The sequence below is a fragment of the Panthera uncia genome (genome assembly GCF_023721935.1).
Source record: "Panthera uncia isolate 11264 chromosome B3 unlocalized genomic scaffold, Puncia_PCG_1.0 HiC_scaffold_1, whole genome shotgun sequence".
In the NCBI taxonomy this organism is placed as follows: Eukaryota; Metazoa; Chordata; class Mammalia; order Carnivora; family Felidae; genus Panthera; species Panthera uncia.
In genome coordinates, this window is record NW_026057582.1 from 39289671 (window position 1) to 39305841 (window position 16171).

General features: G+C 34.9%; 1 protein-coding gene across 3 annotated transcripts in view; it reads right to left on the reverse strand.

Annotated features, from left to right (window-relative positions):
• Positions 1-16171, reverse strand: part of PPM1A (protein phosphatase, Mg2+/Mn2+ dependent 1A) — a 49394-nt gene that overhangs the window by 5873 nt on the left and 27350 nt on the right. For all 3 annotated transcript variants that reach the window (XM_049611521.1, XM_049611519.1, XM_049611522.1), the window contains 4 exons: positions 8067-8920; positions 5740-5857; positions 1518-1626; positions 81-138 (listed from right to left, as the gene is read on the reverse strand). In XM_049611521.1, the coding sequence (XP_049467478.1) occupies positions 81-138; positions 1518-1626; positions 5740-5857; positions 8067-8920 (1139 nt within the window). The remainder of the gene's footprint in view (positions 1-80; positions 139-1517; positions 1627-5739; positions 5858-8066; positions 8921-16171) is intronic.

Here is a 16171-nt window from a genome sequence, read left to right on the forward strand (position 1 = left end):
TCTGCAAAATACAGGTACGAGGGTGTGCACATTTAGAGTGGAGGGGAAGGAGAAGCAGAGGGAGCGAAAATGCTACTTACAGTGTCATCATTTTTGTAAGGATTCAGTCTATTGTAAACGGCTTCAATTACATTCCGCCTAAATTCAAAAAAATGCAGAAAGTTAATTCTTTAGAGCACAGAACTGCTTAATAACTCATAGGTGCTCATTAAAATGTCAGATAATCTTACACTTAGAAATTATTTTAATTCTATTTCTTACTGTCAATAAGTGATCCACTTTAAGATATTTGAACCCCAATGTTAAACTAGATGTGAATTTATTCTAAAATGTAACATTCCACCAACCCAATTAATAGAAGACTGAAAGTCATGGTTTAAAGAAAAAAATCAGTCAGTAGGGTTAACTTCACTTGAACTGGCTTATGTGGTTATGACTCAGCAGTGATGCTAGTCTTAAGATATAATAGTAACACATTCTGGTTAAGAGTTGAACGTTAGTTTTGAAATAGAAGTAACGTCAACATCTGTGGTAAAATAATTTGGATAAATTTTTACATCTGAATTTCTGCCTTTTGTAATGCCCCCTTTAAAAAGCTCTACAAAACAGAAATGTCAAATATGACATTTTCCCTGCAAAGTCTAGGAATTAATTTTTGAATAATATTTTGTTAAAAAATCTGTAGTGGTATTATAAGTTATAGCCTCCCTACTTCCAAAATTGATTTGAAGCAATTTTATAGACAGTCATTTCACAGAAGGTCCCACTGGAAGAAAAGAAATAAAAGCTTCAAACAGGAATTTTTACAATTTCTATTTAGACAAATGATCATAAGGAACCTGGCTTCATTTCTATAACACAGTAGAAAATCAAGGAAATTGTCAATATATCTTTGTAGGTCAATTATATGGATAGTTAAGGTACAAATGCTTGATTTATAAAATTTCCTACAAAGATGTAAGCTTAATATTTAACACAAATTAGTCCAGTTCTGTGAACTGAGGTGCACATAGAAGAAGGCAAGAAATGCTTCCTCCTATCTTCCCTCACAACAAAATCCACCCAACCAGGAATCAACAACCAAAAACACTGGGAAAATCAGAGATAGAGAAAATGGCCCAGATGGAGGAAGAGAAAAATGCTTATCCCTGGGGTGCTAAATTATCCAGGGATCAACAAAATCAAATTACAATAGCAGCAATAAAAATGAAAATTGTAGTGCTATGTAATTTAGCTTAAAAAATTCTTTCACTATATTATACTTATGCTACATGAGGAAGTCAATGTAACCCACATCTCCACTAAAGACGGCCTTCAGTGTAATAAGTTACAAACAATGACATCCTGACACCTGTTCTGAACAAGCACCATGTGCCATTAATAATGAAAAACACTGAACTGCGGTTAAACATCCTGAAGATCACTTCAGAAATTAGGTAAATACACATTTGATCAATGAACACCTAATATTTTTATGTACTGAGACAAATTTTAAGAGTGTGCAGAATGTAACTTACTTGCTTGCCAATTCACCCCCCGGTGGGAGGCTGGGGATGTTCTCACTTGCTAATGTGCGCATCACATGGACTAAGTCAGGGACGCCTTCCCCCTGCTTCTTTATGATTTCTGGGAATCAGAAGTACTTTTTTTGTAAGTGTTATTCAAATTTAATTAAAAAAAAAAAACGAAACAAAGATAACTTAGGTTTTTAAAGATGGCATTTACCACATCTGAGATTTTCTAAGCTGGTATTAGAAAAAAAATTAAGTTGACTTTTGAAAATTTATGACAAAGGGATGCACAAAATGACACACAAAAATGAGATACTTTCCAGATTAACTTGAAAGAATGAAAATGAACAAGATAAACGTGAAAAAATTTTCATGTTAAAATCAATGCATTACCTAATCAAGGATATAGGTATAAAAATGAAATGCCAACTAGTTTACTTTGGAGGAGGTCAACTCCTCTCTTTACACTAGAAACATGTTTCCTGAATTTTACACAGATTTAAAAAAATAATTTCAAAATTTGAAAGGAAAAAAACCCTTTATAGGGGAATTGATTATATACTAACCCAAATCATTTTTACATGTTTACATTTGCAAAACGATACTTAAGTAGCATGTGCAGATTAGGTTATATAACTGAATACCACTCACAGCTTAGTTTTTGTCTGAAGTAACTTTAGGCAATAAACAGATATATAATACCATTTCTTTAGTTGATTATTTGAACAAGGCATACAGAATGGAAAAAAGTCTAAATTTCATAACTTTTAATTTGATAAACCATACAACTGCATTTTAAATTGTTAATTTCAAAACATCCAGTTACTAAATGGGTATAGTGATATGATCTGCAGTGTTGCCATGTAGATGCATACTGTTCCTCATACCACAGAATACCAACAGTTACGTACAAAAGTCTTAACTCTCAGACTAAATCTTTACATGGGAGTTTCAGCGTATTTACTCTAAACGCAAGATCATACCAAACGTATCTGTAAATTAAAGGTTCAAGTTTTATTCAATTTTCTGTTTTTAAATGTTTATCCTAAGAGATTCTCTTTGTCATCATTAGGGCAATAAAATTATCATTCTAGTTCTCAATTTGTAAATACCCTTGAAAGTCACAATGCATATAAAGATCTTCTGTCTTCTGATCAGGTTTTAAAATACTATTTCCTCATTAAAGCCGCATATTAAAAGACATACATTGCTACCCGTATTTCTTTAAATGGCTCAAATTGTCCTTTTGGAATTAAGGCCAGATTTTACCGTGTATTATTTTTTTGCCTTTTTTTTTTTTTTTTTTTTAACCAGTCTTAAATCTGAACAAAAAGCAAGGATCTCAGATTTGGTTTGCCAAGTTCCTTTATTGTATAATCTTTAACATCTAGTATATTTATTCTACATAGTTCTAATGCTGGAAATCTGCCGTACAAAAATAAAGGGTTTTGATGTTTACCTAAGCTGCACAATTTCACAATCTAAAGCTGTAATACACTTAACATACAGTCTCTGCTAAGCCAACACAATTATTGGATAGATAACTAAATACAATAGCAATGAACACTGATGATAAATTCAATCAATGATAGTTTCAGGTCTAAAAAACATTACCTTAATTCATCTATATTTGATGTATCTTACATCTCCTCTGTTAAAATATATATTTGGGTATTTTAATTGTGAAGAAAATTACAGGAAGACAAATTCTTTAAAAAAAAATGAATGTAAGTCTTTAAAAACAGTTAATATCTCCTATTCCACATGGGACAGTAATACATTTAAACTGTCTTACCATTAATACTATACTAGCATTGCCTCTTCTGCTTTTAAAAAGGAAAACAAAATGAATCTTAAGAAATATTCCTTTAATTGCTGTTGGACTATACATTTTAATTAGAACTGTAAAAAGACTGAATGTTTACTAAAGAATATATATGTATAGAAGATGTTTCTCACACTCACATATAAACACATTCTACTCTTCCCCACTCCACACCAAGTTTGAGGGATTCTAGTATTTATCTCCAAATTAGCAACTTTAAAGCTTGGGCAGTCAGCAGCAAAGATTTAAAAAATATATGTGTAGAAGAAGAACAATCTTACATTGGCTTAAAAGGACCACAACCTTAAGTAATGTGGTTTAAATTATGAGCTGAATCTTTTCACAACCCTACAGAGTCAAGTATTTAGAAGGACACAGATAACAGGAGAGCTGAAAAGCCTTTTCTCTTTTCTACAGTGTGGACAGAGAAGCCAAAAGTATTCAAAGCAAATAAAATGAGGTTTGATAGGTCACAGCAATTTTGAAGGCATGTATTTAAAAAAATAAAGAAAAAAGAAGAGAATATTCAGTGCCTGTTCTGGAAGCTGAATGCAGTCTTTTTTTCTTAGAACAACTTTTGCAATTTAAATAGTTACATTCTGTGTTTTAAAATATAGTAGCAATTTTAATGTAATATATTTATTCTCTAGTTGTAGTCTTATCAAATCTATCTCAATAAGGAATATAAAATTTAACTTCTGACACAATAATCTTAAATTGAATGGTACAAGTATAACACTTCAACATATCAAAAATATTGAGTATTGATGTAAACTCTGTTCAGGTGGCAATCCTTGCTGGATAAAAAGCAATATAAAACTTAATATTGTAACATAAAATTATGTATCTAAAGCAATTATTTAGAATTGCACCAAAAACTTAAAGAGTGCATACTAAAGAGAAAAGTTGTATTTCAAAAATGTGACCCTATTTCATAGCAAATAAAACTGAAGTATTTATTCTTTATATCAATAAGAAAACATGTACACCCAAGTTAAAGTGCCAATAAATCAAATACCAATTTATCCCAATACAGATTCTTACGGTTTCATTTTTCCACTAACCAGCAGTTTGAATCAATGTGAAATAACTTGGTAGCATTCTAAATATTTTATTTTACTGTATTATATATATAAATAACATATCAAAATGACTCATTTAAAATATAAAAAATTCCAAGATCCTTGGATAGTAGTGAGAAAACAAAGTCATTGAATAAGTAGGTCCAATGAATGAAATAGTAAATAGTACATACATACACTAGATATATCGCTATCAAGTGGGGGGAGAGCAATAAAAACAAAACAGCAGCTCCAGATAGTACTGAAAATCAAAACCAATCATGATTCTAGTATCAGACTGATAATTGATATCAAACAGTAAAAAGGGAGAAAACAAAATTAAAGTGCATATTAATTTTAATAATGCAGGCACAGCAGGATATAATAGTGTGTAGGTCAATGCTTACATGCTCTTAGATCTTTAACGTGCAAATTCAAAACATTAGGAGCCCAAAATGTATTTTAACGCTTTTATAGGCATGTTAAGTTTTTCTTCTTAAAGAAACTGCATAATATACATGCTTACTGCATATATGCAGTGAAATGCAATTCTCTGGGGAGACTTAGCATTTATATCAAGTAGTAGCTGAGTAAAAGGTTATATATTTTCAAATGTTTAAAGCCATTACACTTGACAGTTACAGACATCTTTCTAATTGTCTCAAAATAATTTGCAGAATTATGACAAATCCACTGCTGGAACTCCCAATAAAATGCTGATTTTATTCTATTCAGCATTTGCATTTCTGCCAAGTAGAGACCTAGCATATCTTCTATTCAGGTCTATGTTATCTCGATGAGGCAGTTTATGTTTTATGTCTTCAAGTCTTTAAACTTGAAACAGTTTAAAATAAATTTTTAAAAGCTGTGGCACATGAAAGTTGCTAATAACCAGGCTGTGATCTTCAAGTTATTGAAAAAAAAAAGTCCTAAAAATCTTAAATTCATATACATAGCTTTACACAAAAAGATGGTATTCAAATTATCACCATCATAAACAATCTGTTCATCATTAAATAAATCACAAATCAGACTTTCCTGGCATAAAATTACTCATGCCAGTGAATTCATCAAGAATTTTAAAGCACACAGTTTTTAGCCTTTTTAAACAAAAGTATCCTGAACAGAACGTACAGCGCCACATTAGTTCTTATTTCTATTATAACTGTGATAGGACAATCAAAAACATCTGAACAGTGACTACAGAAATGCCCTTTCCCACCTTTGTACACTAAACACTAAATGTCAAAGGCATGTAAGGTCTAAAAGCTAAAATATTAAAGTTTGATTGTGTTGAGGTTTTTCTTTAAGAAAGCTACTTATTTTTTGTTAAATGATCCACCTTCTACTCTGCTTTCCAGGTACTTGTCCAATTCTGCCTCCTTCTTCACTGCTTCTGGTGATACTTTGGGTGCATTTGGGAAACAGATCAATATCACACTCATGTTGTCTCGACTTCCCTAGGAAGAAAAAAGTTTGAGAAATATTATGCTTTCTTCTTGCTCTTTAAAGCTTTGAGAATCTTTATAGCCACGACAATTTTAATTATACTTGTTCTAGTAAAAAATATACACCTAGGTTTTTAAGGAGAAAAAAATACACATATGTGGAGAGGCACCCCCCCGCCATACACATAATAGTACGTATGGTATACAGTATAACTAACACTCCAAAACACAGAAGAAACACTACAGGCTAACCTCCACTGCAACAATCATTTTTTTAAATGCTATAAAAAAAAATATTGCCGAACATTTACTACTGGTGGCCTACTTAACTTGCAGTGATACCTAACCCGAATACATGTACATACTCACTCAACAAAACAGAAAATTCTAGTGGTATTCCTTACAAGAGGATTTGATCTGTAGTTACATGTATGCTTGACAAATTTATATTTAAAATGAATCATAATAAATTATGGGGCTAATTAACTTGCTTCATAATAGAAACATGAAATTAAAAGTAAAAATACATGTATATAGTTTATAAAACAGTTTTTAACTTTCGTAAGTTAAAAACAACCGACTTTTTAGGAAGTACATTAACTTTTAAAGACACCTAGGTATTCAAAATGTTATAATTAAAATACTCGAATCAATGGTAGCCTCTCCCCATACTCCTCTTCCTATTGGGAACTGGAGTTAACTTTTACATGTTAAGTATTTGATGCCTCTGTATGGGAAAACTGACCTTATAACATTAGTTTAAGCAAACCATACAAAGAATTTAATATTAAAAAGAATCTTGGAGAAAAACAGTATAAAATGTGGCAAATGATAAGGTACTGAATAATTTTTAAAATGGAGTGGAATGCAGAAGAAATAAAGTGGAAGTTGAGTCATAATTTACTAGTTTCTGAATGCGATAATTCTCTCAAGAAAACAGCTTTGAATATAGCTAACAACTACTTAATTCTCAAGAGCTACAGAATAAGACCAACAAATGGATACTACTTTTATGCATACTAAAAGGGACAAAAAAACACAAGCATCACTGTTCATCATTGTTCGCCTCTCATCAAATTCAGAAATTAACAGTGTGCACTATTAAGTTGTTGCTCTACTGATTTTTTGTAACATGTGTTGGATGTTACATAAACTTGATTTGTATTGGATGTTACATAAACCTGATTACTAAGTATGATCAGATTTTAATTAAGATTTTAGGTAGAGCTGACTGTATGCTTATAAAACTACACAGAACATTAGACGACTTTCATTTTCTGCACGTTGAAAGAAAATCAAATAAGTAGCCTCAGAGAGTTTTATAAAATCAACATTTGCTGGGGGGGAAAAACAAAATCAAAGAATTAGTTAATGAACACTACTGACAAAAAATTTAATTCCTCAATAGCCCTGTGAGTTAGATACTATGGTCTCCGTTCAAAAGCTGAGAAAGGTTGAACACTTTGTCCAAGACTGTAGAGTACAAAAGTAACAGAGGTAAGCCTGATTCAAGGCCTGACTCTTAAGTATGCTTCCTCTTGCTTCAGCTTCCTCACCTGTAAAATAAAGGGGCTGACCTGGCTCATCTGTATATATTACCCCTTTGGATCCTCCCCAACAACCCCAGTGACAGTATAATAATCTCTCTTACCTTTTTTACAATGATAGAAACTGATTTTTTCCACACAGCTTAAATAGCTTACCTGAAGTCATAGTCTCAGACCAAGTTCTTCTGACTCCATGTCCAAGGCTATTCTTATTACATCACACCAATGATCACTAAATTCTTTGCTGGTGCTACAGATTCATTACACCATAGTCTCAAAGTACATCCATGAATATACTGAGATATCACATGATAAAAATAAAATATTAAAATTCTAAAATGCTTTTTTCAATTATAGACAAAGGCCTAACCCTCCCTTTCCTTTTAAAACATGCACTTCTGATGTGATCTTTTTGCCTTTGATAATCTTCCACAATACTGAAAGACTCAAGTAGTAATGGTTAGTAAAAGTCCATTCAGATCATAACTCTTGCATATTTGGTAATTTATTTCTAAAAAATGTTCCTAAATTTTCCTAATTGGTAAAGAGTATCCTGCAGTTTTTGTGCCAAAAACTTATTTCTGAGAACTATAGTTTCTAAAATGATTAAATACTAGAGTAATAATTAAGATGACATAAAATCATTTTTATCTTTTAAAAGAAAGTCTAGCTACCTTATACAAACAGGTGTCGACTACTTCATTGCAAACTTTCTCAAGGTCATCAGTGACTTCAAGTCTGGATCTTACAAAATCACAGAGCTCTTCATTTCCCATAACATCCCAAATACCATCACATGCAAGGATAATGAACTGATCATCTTCTTCAGATCTTTCAATATCATGGACTTCGGGCTCTGGTGAGACAAGCTGCTCTGTAGGACCTTTTCCATGAACACATTTGTAATCAAAGTCCCCAAGGGCCCTCGATACAGCCAGAGAGCCATTCACACGCTGAATCATTACAGAACCACCTGCATTCTGAATTCGTTCTTTTTCCAGCGGATTACTTGGTTTGTGATCTTGTGTGAAGAAGTGAACTTTCCTGTTCCTACAAAGTAAACCTCTCGAGTCTCCACAGTTAATGAAATAAGTATGTTGAGGAGAAATTAAGACACCCACAGCTGTTGACCCACTTCTATCTGCACCATGTTTCTTCTCTGACATAACTCTCATGTGTTCATCAATCTCCAGAAAACCTGTTCTGATTCCATTCTTTACATTTTCCACAGAAGGTGCTCCTGCAGACCCTTTAAAATCCTGGTTATTGGTGATGTGATCTAGCAAATGCTCACAGCAGTATTTGGCAACCTGAGAACCAGCATGCCCATCATACACAGCAAAGAATGACCATGTTTCAAGTCCACTTGGCAAACCGATCACAGCCGTATGTGCATCCTCCATTTCAACTCGCCAACCTTGCATGCTGCTTAGCCCATATCGCAACCCATTACCCTGCCCCTGGGCATTATGTTTTTCCATCTTTGGCTTGTCTAAAAATGCTCCCATTATGTCTTGATATTCTAGGTCTGCAAAGGAAGAGAAACAGGAAAGTTAATAACTATCTCACACACAAAATACATATCCAACAACCTTTTTAAGAGTGAAGGAGACAAAAAAACCTTTAAATAAGAAATCAAAATTTTTTAAAATGAGAGATGGGGCACCTGGGTGGCTCAGTTGGTTGAGCGTCCGACTTTGGCTCAGGTCATGATCTCGCGGTTCGTGGGTTCAAGCCCCGCGTCGGGCTCTGTGCTGATAGCTCAGAGCCTGCTTCAGATTCTCTGTCTCCCTCTCTCTGCCCCTTCCCCACTCATGCGCTGTCTCTCTCTATCTCTCAAAAATGAATAAAAGTTAAAAAAATTAAAAAAAAAAAAAATGAGAGAGACAGCATGAGCAGGGGAGGGGCAGAGAGAGAGAGGGAGAGAAAGAATCCCAAGCAGGCTTTGCACTGCCAGCACAGAGGACTGGGGCTCGAACCGCATTGGTGTTCGAACTCACAGACCTCAACATCATGACCTGAGCCAAAACCAAGAATGGGACACTTAACCAAATGAGCCACCCAGGCACCCAGGAAATCACAACTCTTAGATGCCTGGCTGATTGGCTCAGTCACTGGGTCGTGAGTTCAAGCCGTATGTTGGGCGTAGGGTTTACTTAAAAAAAGAGAGAGATTTAGAAATCACAACTCTTATAAGCAGACATTGTGTTGCTGATGTGGAACCTGGAGATTAACAGGAAAGAGTTGGGGGAAAGGCTGATCAGGCACAGCTTAGAACCAGGCAAATAGAACTAAAGCATCAGGATAAAGGTAGCTGACCTGACAGTGCCCCCATGAGGCACAACCATATGAGGTAGCAAGGAGATCTGGCAGTAGTCATCAGCTTATTAGAACCAGGCCAAGTGTTTACGAATGCAATAAACAGGTGAATCTCTTAGGAAATCTCAGACCTAAGTTGTATGTGTATATTAATCAAGAAAAAGCCAAATGAATTCACAACATACCAAAAGCCTACTAATTCAAACATCTTGGTTGAAGATTCAGGATTTTCCAGTTTAATTCTGAACTACCTATAGTTTTATTGCTACTACATGAACTCTCTGAAAAAGTAAAAAATGATCTACTCACAGTGGTCCAAATTTGCACACTCCTTCAAGCCTTTGCTCATGTTAGTTCCCCTAACTGGAATCTCCTTCCCCTCCTCCCTACTTATTGAGAAAAGTACATCCATCTTTTAAAGTTTAGTGCAAATTCTACCATTTCCATAGGTTTTTCAGTCTTTGACAAAGCCATTAAGTTATTAAATTACTATAAGTAGTACAGCCTCAACCGTCAAAGTGCAAAGGAATTATCATACATATAGCAAAGCTTGTTACACAGAACAAAATCAACCTACTATAATCCACTGATGTATTAATTTAATGGTAATAACATGTATCATTATTATTATACTCTATGACCCTTAGTTATAAATAGTAAAGGAGATTAGAGGGTCTAGAAACAGCCATGTGGACAAGCCTGAAGGCTTAGCTAATCTAATCCTTTCCCAAGAACCAGTAACTACAAACCCTGGTCTGGAATGGGCCCAGACAACACAGGGAGACAGTTGGTTAGAATTTAGGTCGACCTCTACTTGAGTAATAGCCTAGGAATGCAGAGACTTGGGGTGCAAGTCATCAAATAAGTCACAACTCAAATCAAACCAATCTGAACAAAGGATAGAATGAAATTTAATAGAGGTAAAGGGGGGAGGGGAAGTAGGGGGAAGGGAAAAGTACCTAGGTACATCAGGATGCAGTTATGAGACTAAAGGATTGATGATGCCAGTGATGCTAAGCTTTCAGAAGAAGATGGGAGAGAAAGGGAAAGAAAAACTCCTCAGGAAGGTAGTAGTTTCCAGTAACCTTTTTCCCCTTCTTTCCCTATCAGGGCCAAAGTAATACATAAGAGAGAAGTATGACTGATTGGTGTGATAAAACAATCTCCTGCCTACTCCTCTGTCCCTTATTACAATTCCGCTAATGAAGGTAAATAATGAAAACTAGCCATCATTTATTCCTTATGCTCATATTCATCAGATTACCAGATACCAACTTGATACATATCATGACAAGGGTGAGTGTTTTGACTGGACAAAGGATAACATAACGATGACACCTTAATAGCAGACAACGTTTAAGAATCACGCATTCATTCTCAACAACTCTCTAAAGTGAGTAATAATACCTTCCTTTATAGATGAATCTTAATGAGACTAAAGGACTTGGCCAAGGTCACTCAACTGATTAAGTTTAGAGGAATCAGGACTCTAATTCAAGCCTGACTCTGAAGTACCATTTTACTAAGGCAATGGTCTTGATAATAGATGTACAAAAGAATTACCTGTGGACCTTCTGAAAAATAACAATTAACAAATCAGAATTTCCAGGGTAGGGTTGGAACCTAGGCATCTGCGTATCCATAGAAAAGATTAGATGGGACGCCTACATAGGTATGTGATTAGATGATGATTGAGTCATCATAAAGTTAAGTTATCTGCTGAAAGTCAACAGCAATTTGCCTCATTTCTGTACCTCAATTCCTTTAGCTAAGCTAAAGGGGAGGAGGGAGATATAGTTAAGATGTTTGATATTTACTAATCTAGCATTTCTTCTCTATACAATGGACACATTTATACTTACCTCTGAATGTTGCTTTGAGGTTTAAATGAGGCACTCAGCAAACAAGTATTTAATTATTACTACATTCTGACATACACAGTCACATCTAGATTCTGATATTACCTAAAAGGGAACTTACTCTTTTATAGAAAAGTCCAGTAGTTATTTTCCAGATATATATGTATGAAATTACAAAGTAAATAATTTTTTGAAGACAAATAGGGTAAAAGTTCTAAAAACAAAACCCAAACTTTTGAAATATATATGTTAGAATATATATTCTAACATATATATGTTGAAATATATATATGTTTGAAATATACATGTTAGAAATGTAAAAATGTAACAAACTAAGTCAACCATCTGATAAAATTTTAGGTCCCGCTCAATCATAAATATAAAAATATGGGTCAAGGACACATTCAAAGTTTTGTGGTTGGACTTTCACATAGCAAAAACAGGCAATTTAGAAATCTTACCTCCTGGAATTTTGAGTAATTTGTAGAATCCTAGTGAAGCAGCTAACAATAGCTACATAAATACAGCAGATGGTTATGTAAATTAATACCAGAAATATATTTTCTTATAAATACTATGTTTACATAATCATCTTCCAGAAGTGGACTACTTACTAATTATGTAGTCAAATTATTAAAATGGCATAAATCTAGAAATAGTAAATTCCAAGGGGATTCAATATGCCAATGAAAGCTTAAGCTAGTTTCTGAGAGAAATTCTACTTCTCACCTCATCTTTTTTTTATGTTTATTTATTTGAGAGAGAGCACTAGTGAGTGTGGGGGAGGGGCAGAGAGACAAGGAGAGAATCCCAAGCAGGTTCAATGCTCAAAGCAGAGTCCAAGGAGGGGCTTGATCTCACTAACTGTGAGATCATGGCCTGAGCCAAAAATCAAGAGTCAGATGCTCACCTGACTGAGCCACCCAGGTGCCCCTCACCTCATCTTAAATCTACTCTGCACACATGCTGAACAGATCTCACCACAACACTAGCTTATCAGTTGATCTGAACTTTTCAAAACAAAGTACTATGACAATCACAGACTGTATTCATCTTTGATATAATCAGAAAATTCGGTGAATATTTTTTGTCTTTTTAAAAACGAACTCCTAAACTGAAAAATTCTAAGGCCGAGCCAGGAAATAATTCATTAAAGTCCATCCATTGGCTTTTATTAAGAAAAACTGATCTCATAATGACAGCATAAACTCTTAATAAACCTTGTCATTTGGTTTAATCTGCTCATAAATCCTCCCCTCCTCCCCATAAAAGCTCTATATATTCAACTGTTAAGATCCTCAAGCAACATATTAGTCCAGAAACAAGAGTTTTTCAAGTGACCGTTTGGGTAGTCTTTTAATAAAAAAACTGTGGTTTTTTTGTTTACCTATGGACACATAGTAAGTGGGCTCCATACACAGAGGTCAAAATACACATATGTAAACAATGTGAAGAAATTATATTTTAAAGATTAGGGGGGATCCAGAGGGATTATATACGAGAAAGATTAGAAGCTCCTTGGGGGAAGAGGGAAAAAATGGAACACTAACTGGTAGCAGTGTATAAAACATGGCAAAATTCAAGTCATTTGCAGTGAGATATGGGAAATAAACCCTCTACCACTACCAAATATTTAGCATATTCTACATTGCCCACTAATGCTTATATATAGATTTTGTCAAAGAAGATGACAAATGCTCAGCTGACCCTGGAAATGCACATTTACTAAATAACAGAATATTAAGCAATATATTCCACAGCTGGGGTTCAATAAAGAAACACAGATTCCTTGTGGACGTATATCTGCTGTAAAGGATAATTTAGGGTACACAAACTACTTTTAACTTCCTACACTATGAGACATGGTAATTCATAAATTATATTTTGTAATACGAGGCAGTCACCTCAAAATTATCTATGGTAATGATAAATAAGTGCATGAGGGGTGCCTGAGTGGCTCAGTGGGGTAAGTGGCCAACTCTTGATTTTGGCTCAGGTCAGGATCTCACGGTCATGAGATTGAGCCCTGGGTAGAGTTCCATGTTGTTGGGTTCCATGCTGGGCGTGGAGCCCGTAGAAGATTCTCTCTCCTTCTCCCTCTCTCTCTGCCCCTCTCCTGCTCTCTCTCTCTCCCCCTCTCCTGCTCTCTCTCTCTCTCAAAAGTAATAAATAAATAAATAAATGCATGAAAAAACTTTTTACCAATTTGAGGGAAAAAAGTTAATCTTTGGATAATTTTTCTCTCATTGGGAGTCTGAAATTTCTCATCTCATTTACTTTAAAAAATGATCACACATATTTATATTTACAAATTTGATTTTGATTAACTTGTATAACTCATCAGAGCCAAAAGGTAGAAATTATCTGTCCAAACCTATTTTACAAATGAGAAGGCACCAAGAAATAGAATGATTTGCTCAAGGTCACAAAGCTAGTTCTGCAGTAAAGGCTGAGAAACAGGACCTAGGTTTTGGACTTTTACTCCAATTCTACACATGCTATCCTGTGTACTTGCAAATGAAGTAATGGAAACCTAAAAACATAGACTTTTTATTTTTATTAATGTTTATTTTTTTTAGAGAGAGAGAAGGAGAGTTTGAGGAGGGAAGGAGCAGAAAGGGAGGCACAGAATCTGAAGCAGGCTCCAGGCTCCGAGCTGTCAACACAGAGCCCCACATGGGGCTCGAACTCATGAACCATGAGATCATGACCTGAGCAGAAGTCGGACACTTAACTAAGCCACACAGGCGCCAAAGAAACATAAGCTTTTTAAAGACAAAACACAAAGCACATAGGCAGGGGAGGCTGTCAGAGAATAAAGCTGAAACTTCCTTAAGTGCCATTTCTTCCTCTGCCTATTTTAACTTGTTTTCTAACCTTCTATCCTACCAAAGATAAATGACCAAAACAAACAAACAAACAAACAAACAAAAGGAAAGGTAAAGAGAAAAGGAAAAAAGGCAAGAAATCTAAACTTCGGGGTTTTTTTGTCTGGGACAGAGAGAAAACAACAGAGCACAATTAAATTTCTGGCAAAGCAAATCTCAAATACTCAGGCTAAATAAAATATGAGCAAAGAAAAGTTAGGGGATATATTTTTAAAGATTCACAAGTTACAGGGAGAATGGGAGTACCTCAATATTCATTAGCTCCAAACTGGAAACTACCCATCAACATACAAGGTATGAGAGGTCACTGAATGAATAAAAACTGCAGGCTGTCAATTAAAAAAACAAACAAAAAACCAAAAGGCACTCTGAAAGTAGGTTCATGGAAATGAAAAACTATTATTGAACTAAAAATTTCAATGAATAGCCAATCAGAGACTACAGAAAAAACAAACCTATACATGAGATCACCTCAAGAAATTCTTTTAGAACTCAGGTCTTTCCTCATCTTGTTAATTCCAAACATACAAACCCACCCATATCTATACCCATCCTATCCTCATACCTTTCTGTTACAAAAGAGGACTCTATGCTCTCACTTAACCTAAATCCCTCTACTAGAGCTTTAAAGCCCATGCTTCAAAGGAATCTTACACTACTTACATGTCTTCTCTGGAACCTTACACTATTATCCTCTTTATATTCAACCTCTCTCTTTCAATTGGAGTACAACTTTTTTTTTTTTTAACGTTTATTTATTTTTGAGAGAGAGACAGTGTGTGAGTCGGGGAGAGGCAGAGAGAGACACAGACACACAGCATCTGAAGCAGGCTCCAGGCTCTGAACTGTCAGCACAAAGTCTGACGCGGGGCTCGAACCCACAAACCGCGAGATCATGACCTGAACCAAAGTCAGACGCTTAACTGACTGAGCCACCCAGGTGCGCCCCTGGATTACAACTTTTAAAGATACTCAAATGCCACCCATTACTAATAAGTCTTTACGTGACTCCTGCCCCTCTAGCTACTCGTCTGCCTTTTTCTTCCCTTTGCAGTTCATCTTCTTAAAAACAAGTATTGATGCTCTCTACACTGTTGTCTGACCATTCCACCAAAATAAACTTCTCCAAGTTGCTTATTACAATGGACATTTTTAGTCCTCATTTGATTGATTTCTTACAAAAGCTTTCAACACTCCCTCTTCCAATTTCCCACTGGTTTTTCAAGAGGCTACACACTCCCAGCTTTCCTCCTGCCCCTAGCTTTTCCATCCTTGTTCCCTTTGCAGACCCATCTTCATCTTCCAAGCCATTAAATGTTGACATTCAAGGCTTAAACCTAAACCCTTTTCTCATTTTATGCTGGCTTCGAAACTATTATTAATGTATACAGGAGGAAAGGGAAACAGAACAGATACACAAGGACTCAAAGTATACACTCATACTTTATTAATGAAAAACCCAGCCACGCAAACATATACTTTCTATGGTTTAAAATTAAGTTCATCTCTATGACTTGTCATTATTTATCTCTTAAGTAATCTCCTTCTTAAAAATAATCTAGGAAAACAAAATCCTGTACATAAAGTAAAAAGAACTTGAGAAATTGCCCACTTATCCAATTTAATAATAAGGAGACACCCGTTTTATGTCTGTAAATTACATGGAAATACCTTTCATAAGATTAACTGAAAAGTTATGGATGTATCCAATAT